Here is a 19,162-nt window from a genome sequence, read left to right on the forward strand (position 1 = left end):
TTCCTCCATTCCCCATCCCCCCCCGGGCCGTCTTTCCTCTATTCCCCATCCCCCCCCGTGCCGTCTTTCCTCTATTCCCCATCCCACCCTGTGCTGTCTTTCCTCTATTCCCCATCCCTCCCCGTGCCCTCTTTCCTCTATTCCCCATCCCTCCCAGTGCCGACTTCCCTCTATTCCCCATCCCTCCCCGTGCCATCTTTCCTCTATTCCCCATCCCTCCCCGTGCCATCTTTCCTCTATTCCCCATCCCACCCCGTGTCGTCTTTCCTCTATTCCCCATCCCACCCCGTGTCGTCTTTCTTCTATTCCCCATCCCACCCCGTGTCGTCTTTCCTCTATTCCCCATCCCACCCCGTGCCGTCTTTCCTCTATTCCCCATCCCACCCCGTGCCGTCTTTCCTCTATTCCCCATCCCACCCCGTGCCGTCTTTCCTCTATTCCCCATCCCACCCCGTGCCCTCTTTCCTCTATTCCCCATCCCCCCCCGTGTCGTCTTTCCTCTATTCCCCATCCCCCCCCGTGTCGTCTTTCTTCTATTCCCCATCCCACCCCGTGTCGTCTTTCCTCTATTCCCCATCCTACTCCGTGCCGTCTTTCCTCTGTTCCCCATCCCATCTTTCCTCTATTCCCCATCCTACCCTGTGCCGACTTTCCTCTATTCCCCATCCCTCCCAGTGCCGTCTTTCCTTTATTCCCCATCCCACCTGTGCCGTCTTTCCTCTATTCCCCATCCCACCCCGTGCCGTCTTTCCTCTATTCCCCATCCTACTCCGTGCCGTCTTTCCTCTGTTCCCCATCCCATCTTTCCTCTATTCCCCATCCTACCCTGTGCCGACTTTCCTCTATTCCCCATCCCTCCCAGTGCCGTCTTTCCTTTATTCCCCATCCCACCTGTGCCGTCTTTCCTCTATTCCCCATCCCACCCCGTGCCGTCTTTCCTCTATTCCCCATCCTACTCCGTGCCGTCTTTCCTCTGTTCCCCATCCCATCTTTCCTCTATTCCCCATCCTACCCTGTGCCGACTTTCCTCTATTCCCCATCCCTCCCAGTGCCGTCTTTCCTTTATTCCCCATCCCACCTGTGCCGTCTTTCCTCTATTCCCCATCCCACCCCGTGCCGTCTTTCCTCTATTCCCCATCCTACTCCGTGCCGTCTTTCCTCTGTTCCCCATCCCATCTTTCCTCTATTCCCCATCCTACCCTGTGCCGACTTTCCTCTATTCCCCATCCCTCCCAGTGCCGTCTTTCCTTTATTCCCCATCCCACCTGTGCCGTCTTTCCTCTATTCCCCATCCCACCCCGTGCCGTCTTTCCTCTATTCCCCATCCTACTCCGTGCCGTCTTTCCTCTGTTCCCCATCCCATCTTTCCTCTATTCCCCATCCTACCCTGTGCCGACTTTCCTCTATTCCCCATCCCTCCCAGTGCCGTCTTTCCTTTATTCCCCATCCCACCTGTGCCGTCTTTCCTCTATTCCCCATCCCACCCCGTGCCGTCTTTCCTCTATTCCCCATCCTACTCCGTGCCGTCTTTCCTCTGTTCCCCATCCCATCTTTCCTCTATTCCCCATCCTACCCTGTGCCGACTTTCCTCTATTCCCCATCCCTCCCAGTGCCGTCTTTCCTTTATTCCCCATCCCACCTGTGCCGTCTTTCCTCTATTCCCCATCCCACCCCGTGCCGTCTTTCCTCTATTCCCCATCCTACTCCGTGCCGTCTTTCCTCTGTTCCCCATCCCATCTTTCCTCTATTCCCCATCCTACCCTGTGCCGACTTTCCTCTATTCCCCATCCCTCCCAGTGCCGTCTTTCCTTTATTCCCCATCCCACCTGTGCCGTCTTTCCTCTATTCCCCATCCCACCCCGTGCCGTCTTTCCTCTATTCCCCATCCTACTCCGTGCCGTCTTTCCTCTGTTCCCCATCCCATCTTTCCTCTATTCCCCATCCTACCCTGTGCCGACTTTCCTCTATTCCCCATCCCTCCCAGTGCCGTCTTTCCTTTATTCCCCATCCCACCTGTGCCGTCTTTCCTCTATTCCCCATCCCACCCCGTGCCGTCTTTCCTCTATTCCCCATCCTACTCCGTGCCGTCTTTCCTCTGTTCCCCATCCCATCTTTCCTCTATTCCCCATCCTACCCTGTGCCGACTTTCCTCTATTCCCCATCCCTCCCAGTGCCGTCTTTCCTTTATTCCCCATCCCACCTGTGCCGTCTTTCCTCTATTCCCCATCCCACCCCGTGCCGTCTTTCCTCTATTCCCCATCCTACTCCGTGCCGTCTTTCCTCTGTTCCCCATCCCATCTTTCCTCTATTCCCCATCCTACCCTGTGCCGACTTTCCTCTATTCCCCATCCCTCCCAGTGCCGTCTTTCCTTTATTCCCCATCCCACCTGTGCCGTCTTTCCTCTATTCCCCATCCCACCCCGTGTCGTCTTTCCTCTATTCCCCATCCTACTCCGTGCCGTCTTTCCTCTGTTCCCCATCCCATCTTTCCTCTATTCCCCATCCTACCCTGTGCCGACTTTCCTCTATTCCCCATCCCTCCCAGTGCCGTCTTTCCTTTATTCCCCATCCCACCTGTGCCGTCTTTCCTCTATTCCCCATCCCACCCCGTGCCGTCTTTCCTCTATTCCCCATCCCACCCGTGCCGTCTTTCCTCTATTCCCCATCCCACCCCGTGCCGTCTTTCTTATATTCCCTATACCACCCCGCGTCATCTTTCCCCTGTTCTCCATCACATCCCATGCAGTCTTTCCTCTACTCCCTATACCACCCCATGCCGTCTTTCCTCTATTCCCCCATTTTTTTCTTCTTCTGTAGCTTCCGTAGCACTATCAAAGCAACACAATACTGAACTACACAGAACAGGATGGCTCGTCCCTGGACACACACATTGTGTACCCACCGTCCTGCCAACTTCAGAAAATGTCCATTGTGATCCTTTCTAGTAATTAAAAGTGGAAACAAGCCATTTAATTAGCAACACAGATGGTTCAATTGCCACGCACGCTAAACCGGATATAAGATTAGAATATGCAATTGATATCTGGCTTGGCTACAAGGATTTCCTGAGACTGTACGAGTGAATGCTCAGCGACCAAACCAGGACACTTGTAGTTAAAAGGGAATTGGGGTTTATATCCTGCTGCCTGAAGCCCCTCAATGACGGAAGATAAAACAAATGCTGGTACTCGGTTTTGCAACCTTGGTGTGCGTTAGTAAAATTGCTAAATATTTGCCAATACTTTTGTGTTCCTTCTTTTTTAATTATCAAAGAAAACTTGGGCCAAGAGAGAAAAAATCTAATGTTTTAAAATTTTAGCTGTATATTTCTTGCCATTACCATGACCCGCCACCAAATATAATCCAAAATAAATTCTCCTGCTTCTGACATTCGCTGCGATACCAATGTGTGCGTTATTTGTTCTTTGCACCTCTAGTAGGACCCAGAAACAATATTGTGAATTTCCCATCCTACCTAAAACACAACGACACCGGTACTGACACTGACCCTGACATTAACATTGACAGTAACCCTGACCCAGATACTAACACTGACCCTAATGCTGACACTAACATTGACACTAACCCTGACAGTAACGTTGACCCTGACATTAATACAGAACCTGACACTAACTCTAACACTACTACCGACCCCGACAGTAACGCCGATACTGACTCTGACACTAATGCGGACCCTGGCACACTAATACTGACCCTGACACTACCACTAATACTAACTCCGACACTAACACTGACCCTGACAGTAACGCTGATACTGACACTAACCCCGACACCAAAACTGATCCTGACACTAACAATAACCCTCAAACTGACACTAACCCTGACACTATTGCTGACCCTCACACTAACACTGGTATCATACACAAGTTCCATGTTTTTCCCCCATAAAATACAGACCCAGACATTAACGCTGACACTGAAGCTGACACTAATACTAACCCTGACACTAACACTGACAGTAACGCTGACCCTGACAATAACACTGACCCTGACAATAACACTGACCCTGGCACTAACACTGACCCTGGCACTAACACTGACCCTGGCACTAACACTGACCCTGGCACTAACACTGACCCTGACACAAGCAAACCCCCTACTAGAGAAAATTATACGGTAGGAGGGGGCAGAGACAAAATCAGTCACCCTGCACAAGGAGAGAGACCAGTAGTGACCGGTCTTTATTACAGGAGGGGGCGGAGACAAGACCAGTCACCCTGCACAAGGAGAGAGAGCAGTAGTGAGTGGTCATTATTACAGGAAGCTCCAAGGTTCACACTTTATTACTGCACAGATCAGGAAGAAATACACAAAGCTCACCAAGATCCAAGTTAAGAATACACATGACTCTTGTATGAGGACGATATTTTCTTATCCCGGAGTTCAGCTTTGAAGACTGAAAACAACTTTTGAAATGACATTGACATGTTGGAGCTTCTATGAGACTTAAGTGAGGAGCTTTAGATCTACTTCTGACACATAATTTCCTTTTTACAGACACACCTCGGGCCTCATCCACACACACATCTTTCCTGTACAGGTCTCAAAGAATTGTTCTCACAGGAAAAAATGTGTCTCATCAGTAAAATGGCGGCAGATGAAGAGAAGAGACACAAATCTCTCTGGCCCGGCGCCAGCCAGACATCGGAAAAGTTGCATCGCTTCTTCCAGTCAGCGGCAATGGAGATAAGGGCCCCGGTGACATCAGCTGCTGTTTGCACGTTAAGTGGCCTTCTTGTTCTTCAAACACTGGCCTCATGGCTGCCGAGGAGGTATAAATAACCCGATGACAGGAAGCATCAGCATACACAAGGAGAGAGCTGTCACACAAAACATAAAACCACACACACCACTCATATCCTAATATATCAACAGCCCATGTCAATGGACCCCCATATGTTATTTACTTCTCCCTAAAGAGGACCTTCCACCTCTGCTTCACCATTGCATAACATTACTCTGTACCCAATCCATTGACATCTTATTGCAATGGCACCTGGAAGTGGGTGGGATATATAACAATGGCACCTGGAAGTGGGGGGGGATGTATATTAGGCATATATTAAGTGAACACGGGGGCCAAAGGAAGCCAAGTGAATAACTGAGCCAAAGTGATGGGAGCCGAACGTCATTCGGCTACTCACTTCAGCTGAACTTCGGCTGGCTGGGTAGACGACAGGGTCAGAGTAACTCCAAAACTGCAGCTCTTGTGGGATGTTCCCGGTCTGCCGTGGTCAGGACCGACCAAAAGTGGTCCAAGGAAGGAAAACCAGATCTTCTCATCCAAAATCAGTACCTGACCTCATAAAATGTTCTTTAATTGAATGGCCACAAATTTGAACAGACACACTCTAAAATCTTGTATAAATTCTTCCCAGAAGAGTGAAAGCTGTCATTGCCGCAAAGGGGGGGGCTTACCCCATATACACTATATTGCCAAAAGTATTGGGGCGCCGGCCTTAACACGCACATGAACTTTGATGGCATCCCAGTCTTAGTCCGTAGGGTCCGATATTGAGTTGGCTCCGCCCTTTGCCGCTATAACAGCTTCAATTCTTCTGGGAAGGCGTCCGCAAGCTTTAGCAGTGTGTCTATGGGAATGTTGGACCATTTGCGAGGTCAGGTACTGATGTTGGAGGAGAAGGCCGGGCTCGCAGTCTCCGCTCTGATTCATCCCAAAGGTGTTCTATCGGGTTGAGGTCAGGACTCTGTGCAGGCCAGTCAAGTTCCTCCACCCCAAACTCCACCATCCATGTCTTTATGGACCTTGCTTTGTGCACTGGTGCGCAGTCATGTTGGAACAGGAAGGGGCCATCACCAAACTCTTCCCACAAAGTTGGGAGCATGAAATAGTCCAAAATGTCTTGGTATGCTGATGCCTTAAGAGTTCCCTTCACTGGAACTAAGGGGCCAAGCCCAACCCCTGAAAAACAACACCTCCCCCCATAATCCCCCCTCCACCAAACTTTACAATTGGCACAATGCAGTCAGGCAGGTACCGGTCTCCTGGAAGCCGCCAAACCCAGACACGTCCATCGGATTGCCAGACAGAGAAGCGTGATTGGTCACTCCAGAGAACACGTCTCCACCTCTCTAGAGTCCAGTGGCGGCGTGCTTTACAACCCTGCATGTGACGCTTTGCATTGCACTTGGTGATGTAAGGCTTGGATGCAGCTGCTTAGCCATGGAAACCCATTCCATGAAGCTCTCTACACACTGTTGTTGTGCCAATCTGAAGGCCACACCAAGTTTGGAGGTCTGTAGCTATTGGCTCTGCAGACAGTTGGCGACTTCTGTGCACTGTGCGCTTCAGCATGCGCTGACCCTGCTCTGTCATTTTACGTGGCCTACCACTTCATGGCTGGGATGCTGTGTCTCCAAGTTGCTTCAACTTTGTTATAATATCACTAACAGGTGAGCGCGGAATATTTAGCAGCCAGGAAATGTCACGGAACACCTGAATCCAATGATTTGGAGGGGTGTCCCAATACTTTTGGCAATATAGTGTATATGGCCATGGTTTTGGAATGCAATATCCACAGAGCAGTGATCTGCACAGAGCAGTGATCTCATACCTACTGAACACCTTTGGTATGTACTGGAATGCAGATGGTGAGCCAAGTCTTCTCGTCCAACATCAGTACCGTATCCCAAAGATTTGGCCACATGAGCATACATTTCCAGTGAGACCTCAAAATCTTATATAAACTCATCAAACCATGTCTTTATGAAGTTGCCTTTGTGCACAGGGACATGGTCACATTGGAACAGATAAAGGTCTCCCCCAAACTGTTGTCTAAATGGTCTTTGTATATTATTGTTTGGCAATGGAGACTGAATGGCTATATGCTTGATTTGTGTCCACAAATGTTTGCCCATACAGTATACATATATCACCATTCCAAACCTTTGTGTTTTTGTAAAGTTTGCAAGTCAACCAATTCATGGTACTACTCCTTATAGTGTGAACTAAGCATGGAGTTCGGTCTCAACTTGAGCTTGTCCAAACCCAGTATGAAGCTGTAAGTACTGGCCCCATCAGTTGAGACCGAGGCATTCCTCGCTTGGCAGCTGCACGTAAATAAAAGGAGCAGGATGTTGGTGACATCACTTGTCCCTTTATGGCCACATGACATTGACCTAATATGACTATATAAGGATAATGATGTCACCAGCATCCTGCCCCTTTGTTTAGGCACAACTGCAGGGAGGTGAATGCCCTGGCTGCAGCTGATCGCACCTGCACTGACCGATTCCTTGCAGGTTTGTACAGAACCCGAGCTCATCCTTCCTCAAACACCTCATCAGGTACACATCTTCAAAGTGTCATATATAACATACCTTGGAGCTGAACATCTGCTTGAAACCCTATAACCCTAACCCTATACTGTAAACCTTGCTCACATCAGACATACATAGATAGAATGCCATCCTCCGTGCCATATAATGCATGCTGAACCTGAGCCACTGCTCAAGCAGTCTTTCCGTCCTACCTAAGTAGCGCAAGCTACAGAAACATGTGCATTTTAGTTATCAGAGAGTTCATTTGTTGCACACAGTGTCATACTATGTAGTGGGAGCAGGATGAGGATGACAAACCCTGAGCCTGCATGTCAACAATGGCATCTCCCATATTTCCATCCTGCCATATAAGCCTTAGTAGTCAGGGCAAATATAGTTTTCATTATATTCACGTCTTGCCCGTTGTGATTCATATATGCTATACTGCCAAAAGTATTGGGACGCCTTTACACGCACATGAACTTTAATGGCATCCCAGGATGTAGCTGCTCGGCCATGGAAACCCATTCCATGAAGCTCTCTACGCACTGTTGTTGTGCCAATCTGAAGGTTTGGAGGTCTGTAGCTATTGACTCTGCATACAGTTGGCGACTTCTGCGCACTGTGCGCTTCAGCATGCGCTGACCCCGCTCTGTCATTGTACGTGGCCTACCACTTCGTGGCTGAGTTGCTGTTGTTCCCAGTTGCTTCCACTTTGTTATAAAACCACTAACAGCGGAATATTCAGTAGCAAGGAGATTTCACGGAACACCCGAATCCAATGATTTGGAGGGGTGTCCCAATACTTTTGGCAATAAAGTGTATATAAAAAACAGGAGGGAGGTGACCATAAACCAACAATAAAAGAGCAGCCAATCAGATACCTGTTCACTGACAGCTGGCTCTGCCTATCTAGAGGCAGAGCCAGCTGTACCCGCCCCCTCCCACGATCTACTGAGCCGACCTGTGACAGTCTCTTTGTCACAGGTCGGCTAGAACTATGAGGTGAGTGAAAAGCACTCCCCTCATAGTTCTGCTTTAACAAGCGCTCTTCATGTTACACTGACCTGCCAGGACACTGATATTTCCCTCCTCCAAAGGCTATAAACCCGGCCAGAAATACATTCTTCTCTAGAGTCGCCTCCGTCCAGCGTTCCTGTGGGAAGAAAGCACAGTTTTTCCAACGAGGCCTTAAGTAAATAATCACAACTTTCCCTTCCTAGATATGAAATGACGGCCCTCGGGGCAGCAGGTCCCGACTAAAAATGGTCACTGAGGTTTTTTTTCTCTTTTTTCTGTTTTAGCAGCAAGTTCCTTATAATGAAGCGCTTTCCCTTCCCATAAATGACTTTGTATTCACTTGCAATGTGCCTCCGGAAAGTGTCAGTTCCCCAGCACAGCCCTCCTTGGACGTTCTAGCACTCTTCTCTGGTAATCAAGCCCAATGTACGTTCGGAGTAAGCAGGGCTCTACTATTCACACCCTCCACCGTCACTTGTTTCTACAATGCTATCGGCCCACAGGGTCATTGTTTCCCAGGACGCTGTTGACCCACAGCTTTATCAGTGGCTAGGATGCTGTCAGCCCACAGCGCCATTGGTTGCTAGAGTGCCATCAGCCCACAGTGTAACTAGCTGCTAGAGAGCCATTGGCCCACAGTGTCATTGGTTGCTAGAGTGCCATCAGCCTACAGTGTCATTGGTTGGTAGAGTGCCATTGGCCCACAGTGTCATTGGTTGCTAGAGTGCCATTGGCCCACAGAGTCATTGGTTGCTAGAGTGCCATTGGCCCACAGTGTCATTGGTTGCTAGACTGCCATCAGCCCACAGTGTCATTGGCTGCTAGAGTGCAATTGGCCCACAATTGCACTCTAGCAGTTGCTAAAGAGGCATTGGCCCACAGTGTCATTGGTTGTTAGGCCCCGTTCACATTGAGCGATTTATCGCGCGGTAATTCCCACGATATCGCGGCTATTTACCGCGCAATATCGCTCTTCAATGCTTTGCAATGGGGCAAAGGGTCCTGCTGTCGCGGGTCGTGTGTCGCTACAGCAGGACCCTTTTTGGAGCGGATTTTGCCTCGATTCAATGCTTTTCGATGCAAGCATTTGCGCGATAACGCGCAAAATGCAAATTGCGCGACAAACGCGTGATTTGCGAATCGCTCAATGTGAACGGGGCCTTAGAGAGCCATTGGCCCACAATGTCACTGGTTGCCAGGGTGCCATCAGCCCACAGTGTCATCGGTTGCTAGAGTGATTTCTGCCCACAGTGTCATCGGTTGCTAGAGTGTTATGCACTAAGGATAGAGTGTTCGCGGTATGGCCACTTTGATTCCAGTGCTGCCCCTCCTCAGGCACCTGCATTTGTTGTGCAGAGGTGCGACACTCTTTATAAATTCAAGGGTGTGGGTTTATAATGCACTTGGTATACGCCGAACACTTACACAGGGGTTTATTTGGCCATAAGTTTGTAATTGAAGCGCCGCAAGCAGAACATAGAAAGTCCAGATTGAATTTATATTCAGACTCCGACCAACACGTTTCAGGGATTTCAAAGGGCCTCCCTTCATCAGGGCTTGTACTGTTCAATGAACTGTGTACTGGGCTGATAAAACTGTAGGGATCCTGATGGGTAATGAGTATAATTGCTCCAGATGCTGGTTAAAAGGAGAACTATGGGGTTAGGGCTTTTTCTCTCTTTAAGGTACCGGGAGGAAACAAACTAGCGTCCTCCCGTCACCCTAAGCTCAGTATACCGCAAGCTACAGCTCGCAGTATACTGAGACGCAGCAGCCGGAACGGATCCCGACAATTATATCTGGATCCGCCCAGCTCCGTGAGTGACAGCTGGCTCTGCCTATCTAGAGGCAGAGCCAGCTGTACCCGCCCCTCCCCCATCCGTTTCCGCCAGTAGTTGGTTTTTTTATGACATAAGAGTCTGAATAAAATTAAATCTGGACTTACTATACATTCTGCTTTGGGTTCTTTCCTTCCTCTACACCAAATCTCATCAATAAAAACTTGACTTCCTAGCCCTATCCTGATCTACTAAAACGTGTTTTTATTGCTGTGTGTTCTTGTTGGAGATTTGGAATATCCTGGCGACCATGTTGTCACTGGAAGAGAAAGTGATAGGAAATCGCCCCAACAAGACCACAGAGAGCAGTGTCTATGGGAAAATGCAGCATGCATTTCATCAGTTTGAGATCCTTCTTTGTTCTTAGATGCATCTGAGCTGCAGCTGACCTTCTCCTTAGCTGCAGCTGACCATCTCCTACGCTGCAGTTGACCGCCTCCTAAACTGCGGTTGAACTCCTTAGCTGCATTTGACCTCCTGCTAAGCTACAGCTGACCTCCTAAACTGCTGTTGACCTTCTCCTAAGCTGCAGTTGACCTCTTTCTAATCTGCAGTTGACCTCCTCTTAAGTTGCATTTGACCTTCTCCTAAGCTGCATTGACCTTCTCCTAAGCTGCACTTGACCTCCTGCTAAGCTACAGCTGACCATCTCCTACGCTGCAGTTGACCTCCTCCTAAGCTGCATTTAACCTCCTGCTATGCTACATCTGACCTCTAAACTGCTATTGGTCTTGTACTAAGCTGCACTTGACCGTCTACTAAGCTACAGTTGACCTTCTCTTAAGCTACAGTTGACCTTCTCTTAAGCTGCAGTTGACCCTCTCTTAAGCTACAGTTGACCTTCTCTGAAGCTGTAGTTGACCTTCTCCGAAGCTGTAGTTGACCTTCTCTGAAGCTGCAGTTGACCTCCTCCTAAGTCACAGTTGACCTCCTCCTAAGCAACATCAACCTGCTTCAAGCTACCTTTGCATTTCCACTGACTTATTTGAAGAGCAAACAGTTCCAATGAGCACAAACGCCTGTCTACAAAGGCCCTAACACTAGGAGCTTGCTGACAGGAGGAGAGAGAGCACACGGAGGACCTCAGCAGTGTTCTGTTGCTCCTTCATTGCCTAATCCACAGCCTGGGATGTAGAGCTGACCAAGCTGTACTGGGTAAGTGAATCAGGAGAGGAGCTTAACAGAACTGAAAATCCTTTGACAGGGTAAACAGTTCACATTGATATATTTTAACTGTGATTCAGCTGCCGAGTGGAGTTCAGCTCTGCACGTCCTTAAAAGTGTCTGCATAGGAAAGCAACCTCAGATAAGTGCCCCGAGATGCCCGTTTGGTAACTTACTGGTTTAAACGTTTCAGGTTCAGGAAAACATTTGGGTTCCCGATGAACCCAATACGGAGACAACATCAGCAGGTCCCCGGGAGGAATCTCGTAATTCTGTAGAAAGGAGAAAAAGAAGCAATGGGTCAGGCAAAGCTTCAACCTGTGATTTAGAGTCAAAGCATATGGCCAGTGGTGGACGGGGAGGCCGACGACTCATTTTATTGGCCGCACTGCACAGATGTGGATACAAAGGACAAAAACTGAAGACAGCGAATAATGATAAAGCTCCGTGCTCTCTTTTCAGTGTGCTTAGCTGATCGCCTGAAGTTCAGCTTTACAGCGAAGCGCTGTGCTTTACCCTACGCAAGGCAACAGGTTCCCTTATACCCCCCTCCTCCCCTACGCAGCAGCACATACTCATCTTCCCTTTGCTTTTAGCTCTGAGTCACTCAAGTGGTAACTTACACAGGCCTATGGCCGCTCTCCAAGCTCTCCCGGATCTGCCCATGTCTCCTGTGTGTACAGCCCCCACGTGATCGGCCTTCAGCCTACTACTGCGCATGCGCAGACTGCCCAGGGCTCTCATTCAGAAATCCTGTGCATGCTCAGTAGCAGGCTGAGGGCCAATCACGTGGGCGCTGTACACACAGGAGACGTAGGCAGATTCTGGAGAGCGGTGTCTGCCCAGCTGATGACTTCTGCTAAGGATCTATGTGAGGGGAATGATTTGTCTGCAGGGTGGGGGTTGTGTCACCATATTATCAGATCTGTTTGCCCGGCTCGCCACTGATTGGCTGGGAAGCCGGCTTTCCGGCCAATCAGGATCGAGCCGGGACAAACAGCATAGAGCCAGCTTCCCGGCTCCATGTTCCCTCGCGGCACTGCCGGTCAGAGGAAATCTCCCTCTGACCGGAAGTTCAAGTATCGGGGGTAAGTATCGGAGCATTTGGGTGTGTACGAGTACTCGCCCAAATACTCGGTATCGACACCAATACCGATACTAGTATCGGTGCATTCCTAGTTGTTGCACTATACGGAAGGTTGGAATCACTTACATAAACTTTCAAAGGTTTTACCACTTTCCGGGTAATAGCTCCCGGTGACCTCAGGCGTATGGCCTCCAGGACGCAGGATTTCACAAACAGGAGTTTCTTCAGATCTGCTGCGGTAATATATAAGTGATCCTGACCTGTCCAAAGAGAGACAAAGACAATATACGGGATGGAAATTAAAGAAATTCATTGGGGGGAATTTATCAAAACTGGAGCAGACAAAATCTGGAGCAGCTGTGCATGGCAACCAATCCGCTTCTCTCTTCAGTTTGTTCAATTAAGAAAATGAAAGAGAGAAGCTGATTGGCTGCCATGCACAGCTGCTCCAGGTTTTGTTTGCTCCAGTTTTGATAAATTCCCCTCATTGTGTTTTGGTAGAAAGTTCTATTTAATCATCAGCAACAGGAAACAAATGAGGAGAACATTAAGAGCGCTGTTCACAGAAGGGTGAAGAGTTTGGAGAAGTGAACAATCTAGGACGACATAGCTGAACTGGAAAGTGAGCCGAATTGGAGAATGTTTCCAAATCAGCCATTTTGTCCTAGATTGTTCTCTTCTCCTGCCTTCTCCAAACTCTTCACCCTTTTGTGAATAACCCTGTAAATGTTTTAATTCATCAACTCAAAGAACAGTGGTGGCATACAAGGTGAATTAAAGCAATGTTAAACCCTTGAAACAAAAATCCTGCTGTCCATTTAGCTCCATGTACTGTACCTAATGTTTTTCCCCATCATTTTGGACCAAGAACCCATCCTGCCTTTCCAAAAAAACGTCACCACCTGGATTTAGCTAAGCAGATAGATCAGAGCCTTCCATTGGATAATAGGTCTTGGTTCAGCAACGTCATGTCCCCAAAAAATGAAGTCAGCTGCCGACCTGAATATACGGAATGATCAGGTTTTTCCATCAATGGATTTTTTTCTTCCCTTAGGGCACATTGGGCATATTCCAAGATGGCAATGCCAGGATCCATCGGGCTCAGATTGTGAAAGAGTGGTTCAGGGAGCATGAGACATCATTGTCACACATGGATTGGCCACCACAGAGTCCAGACCTTAACCCCATTGAGAATCTTTGGGATGTGCTGGAGAAGACTTTACACCGTGGCCCGACCTTCCCATCATCACTACAAGATCCTGGTGAAAAATAAATTTAACTCTGGATGGAAATAAACATTGTGACATTGTATAAGCTTATCGATGCCAGGACAAATGCGTGCCATAATCAAAGCTAAAGGCCGTCCAATGACATATAAGAATGGGACTTTTCGGACAGCCCGTGTGTATTTTTCTTTTCAGAAGATCTGTGTGCTGTGTGCCTCTTCACTGCGCTTTCCCAACTTCCAGTTGGAGAGAACACGCTTTACAAATGGGTAGGATCTGAAACAACGGGGCTACATGTCCCATGATTCCTGGCTTGCTGAACAACATTGTGCGCATGTGACCCCTAAGCACGTCTACTTGCAGTCCAAGAACATAGTGCGCATGTCTCCTCCAAGATCCAGTTTCCATGCAGCTCGTAAGCATATTGCCCATGTGAGCCCTAAGCACATCTCCTCGCAGACCCCGTCTTCTCGTGGTCAGCGAACATAGTTCACATGTCAGCCCCAAGGATGTCTCTTTAAAAGCTTAAGGGCTTGTTCACATGATGTCCAGATTCTGTCTGGACCAGAACAGTTCCCTCCTGCCCTAAAAATGCATAGCAATGTATCCCTATGTGTTTTATGGGCTCCAGTTCTCACCAGCGCAGTCCGTTCCGTACAGAAAAAAAATTGCATGTCACATTTTCTCCGGTCCGGAAACGCAATGAAAACGCGCCGAAACTGACTGACATACTGGCAGCCCCACTCCAAAAAAAAAAAAAAAGGAACTGTAACGCATCTGGAACAGGTAAAACGCACTGCACGCATAGCACCGCGTCTGCAGATCTGCACCAGATCTGGACCAGAAAATGGTGTGAACAAGCCCTAAGAACATACTTTGCATGCATTCCCTAAGCATGTCACCTTGCAGGCTTGAGAAAAATGTGCATGCAAGCCCTAAGCATGTCACCTTGCAGGCTTGAGAACATAGTGCACATGTGAGCCCTAAGCATGTCTCCTTGCAGACTTGAGAACATAGTGCACATGTGAGCCCTAAGCATGTCACCTTGCAGGCTTGAGAACATAGTGCACATGTGAGCCCTAAGCATGTCTCCTTGCAGACTTGAGAATAGTGTGCATGCATGCCCTAAGCATGTTTCCTTGCAGCCCCAAACATCTTGCACATTTGTGCCCTAAGCATGTTTCCTCTCAGCCTATGAACATATTGCACATAAAAGCCCTAAGCACTGCAGCCCCTGTCTACTCTCAGCCTGAGAACATAGTGTGCATGCATGCCCTAAGCATGTTTCCTTGCAGCCACAAACACATTGCACATTTGTGCCCTAAGCATGTCTCCTCGCAGCCCCAGTCTCCTCTCCTCCTGAGAACATAGTGTGCATGCATATCCTAAGCATGTCTCCTCTCAGCCTATGAACATATTGCACATAAAAGCCCTAAGCACTGCAGCCCCTGTCTACTCTCAGCCTGAGAACATAGTGTGCATGCATGCCCTAAGCATGTTTCCTTGCAGCCACAAACACATTGCACATTTGTGCCCTAAGCATGTCTCCTCGCAGCCCCAGTCTCCTCTCCTCCTGAGAACATAGTGTGCATGCATATCCTAAGCATGTCTCCTCGCAGCCCCAGTCTCCTCTCCTCCTGAGAACATAGTGTGCATGCATATCCTAAGCATGTCTCCTCGCAGCCTCTGAACATATTGCACATAAAAGCCCTAAGCACTGCAGCCCCAGTATACTCTCAGCCTGAGAACATAGTGTGCATGCATGCTCTAAGCATGTCTCTTTGCAGCCCCTGTCTCCTTGCAGCCTGAGAACATATTGCGTAAATATGAGCCCTAAGCACATCTATTTGCAGCCAGAGAACATAGTGCCCATGCAAGTACTAAGCAAGTCTCATTCAGCCATAGTCTTGCTGCCTGAGGGCATAGTGTGTATGCATGCATTGCATTTTTAACTTAACTTTATTGCTATCACAATATGGTGATAACCCCCCATGTGATAGCATAGTGTAGATGACAGGTACTATTTAAGGAGATATCAGGTGTCTCTTAGACTCCCTAGTGCCACCTCTGCACTCTGTTGAAGCTGATCGAGCAAAGATTGTGCTCAGCGAGCTTCCTCCCCAGCCAGAGCAGCCGTGGTTTGACATCCCTGAACCCAGAGGTTCTCAGAGCCGATCACTTCCAGGTTCATGATACCAAAGAGAGATCAGCAAACGCTCTCCATCCTTACACTCGCCATGGAGGTCTCAGACACCCAGGAGGGAAAGGTGAGCTTGGGATATAACAAAATGCTTCCATTGGTATATTTAACAGACTAAAAGGGAGGAAATAAGAAGTTCATTGTTGGGGTCTACATACACTTTTAGGTTTCAAGCTTCGGAAGCCATAACGGAGACATAGACGGGGCTCTGCGTACTGAAGGCCGCTCTTCTCACTGCTCTTATGACAGTATAACATTGTTTTTGGCAATATTTGCCATTTCATCTTTCATTAGCGATGTGTCGAAGAATTGACATAATTGAAAGATTAAAAAGTAACCGGCGTTCCCGCAGTGTGATGAAAGAGCGTCTAAGTTCCCCGGAACGCATGGAACAAATTTTTTCCTAACAGCATCAAGTCTTATCCTGGCAGGGCAGGTATTCTTCTCATTCCAAATAGCACAATTGTTCTCTCCTATAAACAGGCGCAAATCCTCCCCGATAAAGGGGAATCTCGAAGTCATGATCAACATTCCACGGGGACAAATAAACCTTTCGTCCACATACAGGGAAACGGACAGGTCAGCTGAGGAGAACCTCTGCCATCTGGTGGTCAATACTGGAATTGCAGTTCACTTTGCAGCAACACAGTTCTTTATTGGCATTGACTGTTACATTTGTAGGAAAAGCTTTAGGGGCTTATCACCTTCTTCTAATGCCCAAGCAGGGGGTAGGCCTTGAAAACATGTCCTAAAAATGTAACTGTTAATGCCAATTAAGAATGGATCATGGACTGTAGTTATAGAAGAACTCCAGCTATGTAAAAATGTATCCTTTGCAGTGGGGCTACCTGTGCATTGCAAGGGTTAACTGCTCATTTTTCTCTAGAGGCCAGAATACAGAAGATATACTCACCTGATCCTTGGTCCTGTAGCGGAAAGTACTCATCTCTCTCCCCCTTCACTCTTGGCTATGACCAATGTCCCTTGGCGTCCTCACATCTAATGCAAGTGAATAGACCTCGCATATATATGTGATGAGTCCGGAGAAGAAGACACTGCAAGGACCAGTCTAGCAGCCAGATGAGACTGACATTTAGGGGAGTGTACTTTCTTTATTTTAGCCCCTCGAACAAAACGAGCAGTTAAGCCTTGCAGAGCGGGGATAGCCTCACTATAAGGGTTCACTTTTGAAAATCCCAGAGTTCCTCTTTAAAGCCAAACTCTGGACAGTTTCAAATAAATAATCAGTAGGGGAGGATTAGGTCTGATCATCCAGGTTGCCTCCAGCATCCTCAAAATGAGTTTCTTCTCGCTCCCTCCCTACCTCAGTGCTGCAGTTGCTTCCCCAACCCGTTTCTCCTGGCCAATCACAAAGCAAAGGGCCCCAGGCTCCATTTTGTGCCTGGCCAAGAGGAGAGGGGGGTTTAGCAGCACCTGCCTCCCAAGCAGCCCGAAGTATAGGGGGAGCGAGAATAAACCAATTTCGAGGATGCTGGATGATCGGACCTGTGAAGGTCTGTCTATCCCCACTACTGATTATATATTTAAAAACTGTCCTTCTGTCCAGAGTTTGGCTTTAATTACACTTTTGCCCCTGGTGACCTCATGCTTGTAGACATTACAGACTTCCTTACCTCCTTCACCAAATACAGAAGTAATTTCACTCATGGCCTTCCTGTAAACCTCTGGCTCCGAAATGATGAAGGCAAGGGTCCAAAATGTCATCTACAATAGATAGATGAAGACAAGAATGAATTGCTGGCATTCTGAACAGCATTACACATATACAGACAGTATTTCACATAATATACAGGAAACATCTGAAGCCATCTAATAATGTATCTAAGAAAACAGAAAACCTACACAATATCCTGTATTGTTCACAGCAGCCAATCAGAATCTTCTTTTCATTATAAAACCTGCTTCCTTCAGGCAACAGAGACACATTTATGAGGCATTTTTAGGACAACTGGATTGAATTATAAAAAGGTCTTCAATAAGAACTGTCTATGATCGGGATCATCTAGGTTTGGAATGCGCTGTACCAGTGAATGGTAGACACTGCCATGTGATCGCTTTGATAACCAATGACAAGACACAGAGGTGGTCCAATCACCTTTTTTCGGGCACAGCTTCTATAGGTCACGTCCCCTAATGGTTTATCCTTTTAGAAGCAGATATGAAAGATCACCACCACCTAAAACAAAACAAAAAATGCACACCCTCTTTCTCCCACCATGGTGCTTTGGCTGAGGCCATTGATGCAGCTGCACTTACAGGGTTGGCATTGGCCTGCGATGCCCACAGCAGTAATAGACTGTAGTTAGAAGTGTCATTTCCCTTGAGAGTGTCCAGCAGATGATGTAGCAAAGTCTGCAAGAAAACATAATATGAATGTATTTATTCACCCAGATAATACAAAAATGTCACTGCAGCTTCTGATCCCTCCGAGATGATCTGCACCCATTTCACTGATAATCAGAATTGTATTTACTGTTGGAAGCAAAGCCACCGACCATACCACCAACAATTTCAGAACATTAAAGCGTCAATGAGCTTAGCAGACCCATGGGCAATAGCGGGACATAGGGCTGTGGATTATGCAATGGCTGACAACAGCAGAGGCAGCAGTGGAGTGGATGATCAAGACCGGGAGCCCTAGCGAAAGACAGTTAAACAGAGCAATGGCCAATAAAATGCAGACCGCAGGCCAATAGCACAGACCGGTACAAACAGAGATAAATGCAGTCCAATACACAGGAGAAAGCCAGTACATTGTGGACAGATATAAGTCAACCAGACCCTGCTAAAGAAGCATATGGTTGAAGCTCTGGCCTCACTAGTCAACTAAAAAAGCCAGGTGTGAAAGCTGCAGCTAGGTCTATATGTAGCAAAAGAAGGTCCAGTAGATGGCAGAGGAGATCTGCCAACTCTAGGTTTTAAATATCCCCCAGGATAGAAAAGGAGAGAACTATGCATCAGAGCAATGGGAGCGAGGTCCAGCCATGAACGGGTCATTACAAAAAGTGTAACAATTGAAATCAATACTAAATGTAATTTTATAAAACAACCACCAATATATACATATACCAGGCAAAGAACGTATCAAATATGCTTTCCACGTGGCATCATTCTCAAATCATAGCGTTCTATATAACTTCCTGACTTGGTGATGTTTATTGTCACATGTACGGTGGTTGGTCATGGACATTATCTCCGCTTAGGGTTGGACACCAGGACTCACAATGCAAACTGCAAGAATCAAGAAGTTGTTGGTCATATCAACCAGGTTTTATTTTTATTTCTTCCATCAACAACACTGTTT

The 19,162-nt window shown here is 47.8% G+C and overlaps 1 protein-coding gene across 2 annotated transcripts in view; it reads right to left on the reverse strand.

Annotated features, from left to right (window-relative positions):
- Positions 1 to 19,162, reverse strand: part of LOC108795524 (24-hydroxycholesterol 7-alpha-hydroxylase) — a 53,937-nt gene that overhangs the window by 13,824 nt on the left and 20,951 nt on the right. For both annotated transcript variants that reach the window (XM_018566802.1, XM_018566801.1), the window contains exons 6-10: positions 18,115 to 18,210; positions 17,472 to 17,562; positions 12,538 to 12,671; positions 11,501 to 11,596; positions 8,370 to 8,458 (exon numbers count right to left, since the gene is read on the reverse strand). In XM_018566802.1, the coding sequence (XP_018422304.1) occupies positions 8,370 to 8,458; positions 11,501 to 11,596; positions 12,538 to 12,671; positions 17,472 to 17,562; positions 18,115 to 18,210 (506 nt within the window). The remainder of the gene's footprint in view (positions 1 to 8,369; positions 8,459 to 11,500; positions 11,597 to 12,537; positions 12,672 to 17,471; positions 17,563 to 18,114; positions 18,211 to 19,162) is intronic.

This window comes from Nanorana parkeri, unplaced genomic scaffold, assembly GCF_000935625.1.
Source record: "Nanorana parkeri isolate BGI_ZX_2015 unplaced genomic scaffold, ASM93562v1 scaffold977, whole genome shotgun sequence".
In the NCBI taxonomy this organism is placed as follows: domain Eukaryota; kingdom Metazoa; phylum Chordata; class Amphibia; order Anura; family Dicroglossidae; genus Nanorana; species Nanorana parkeri.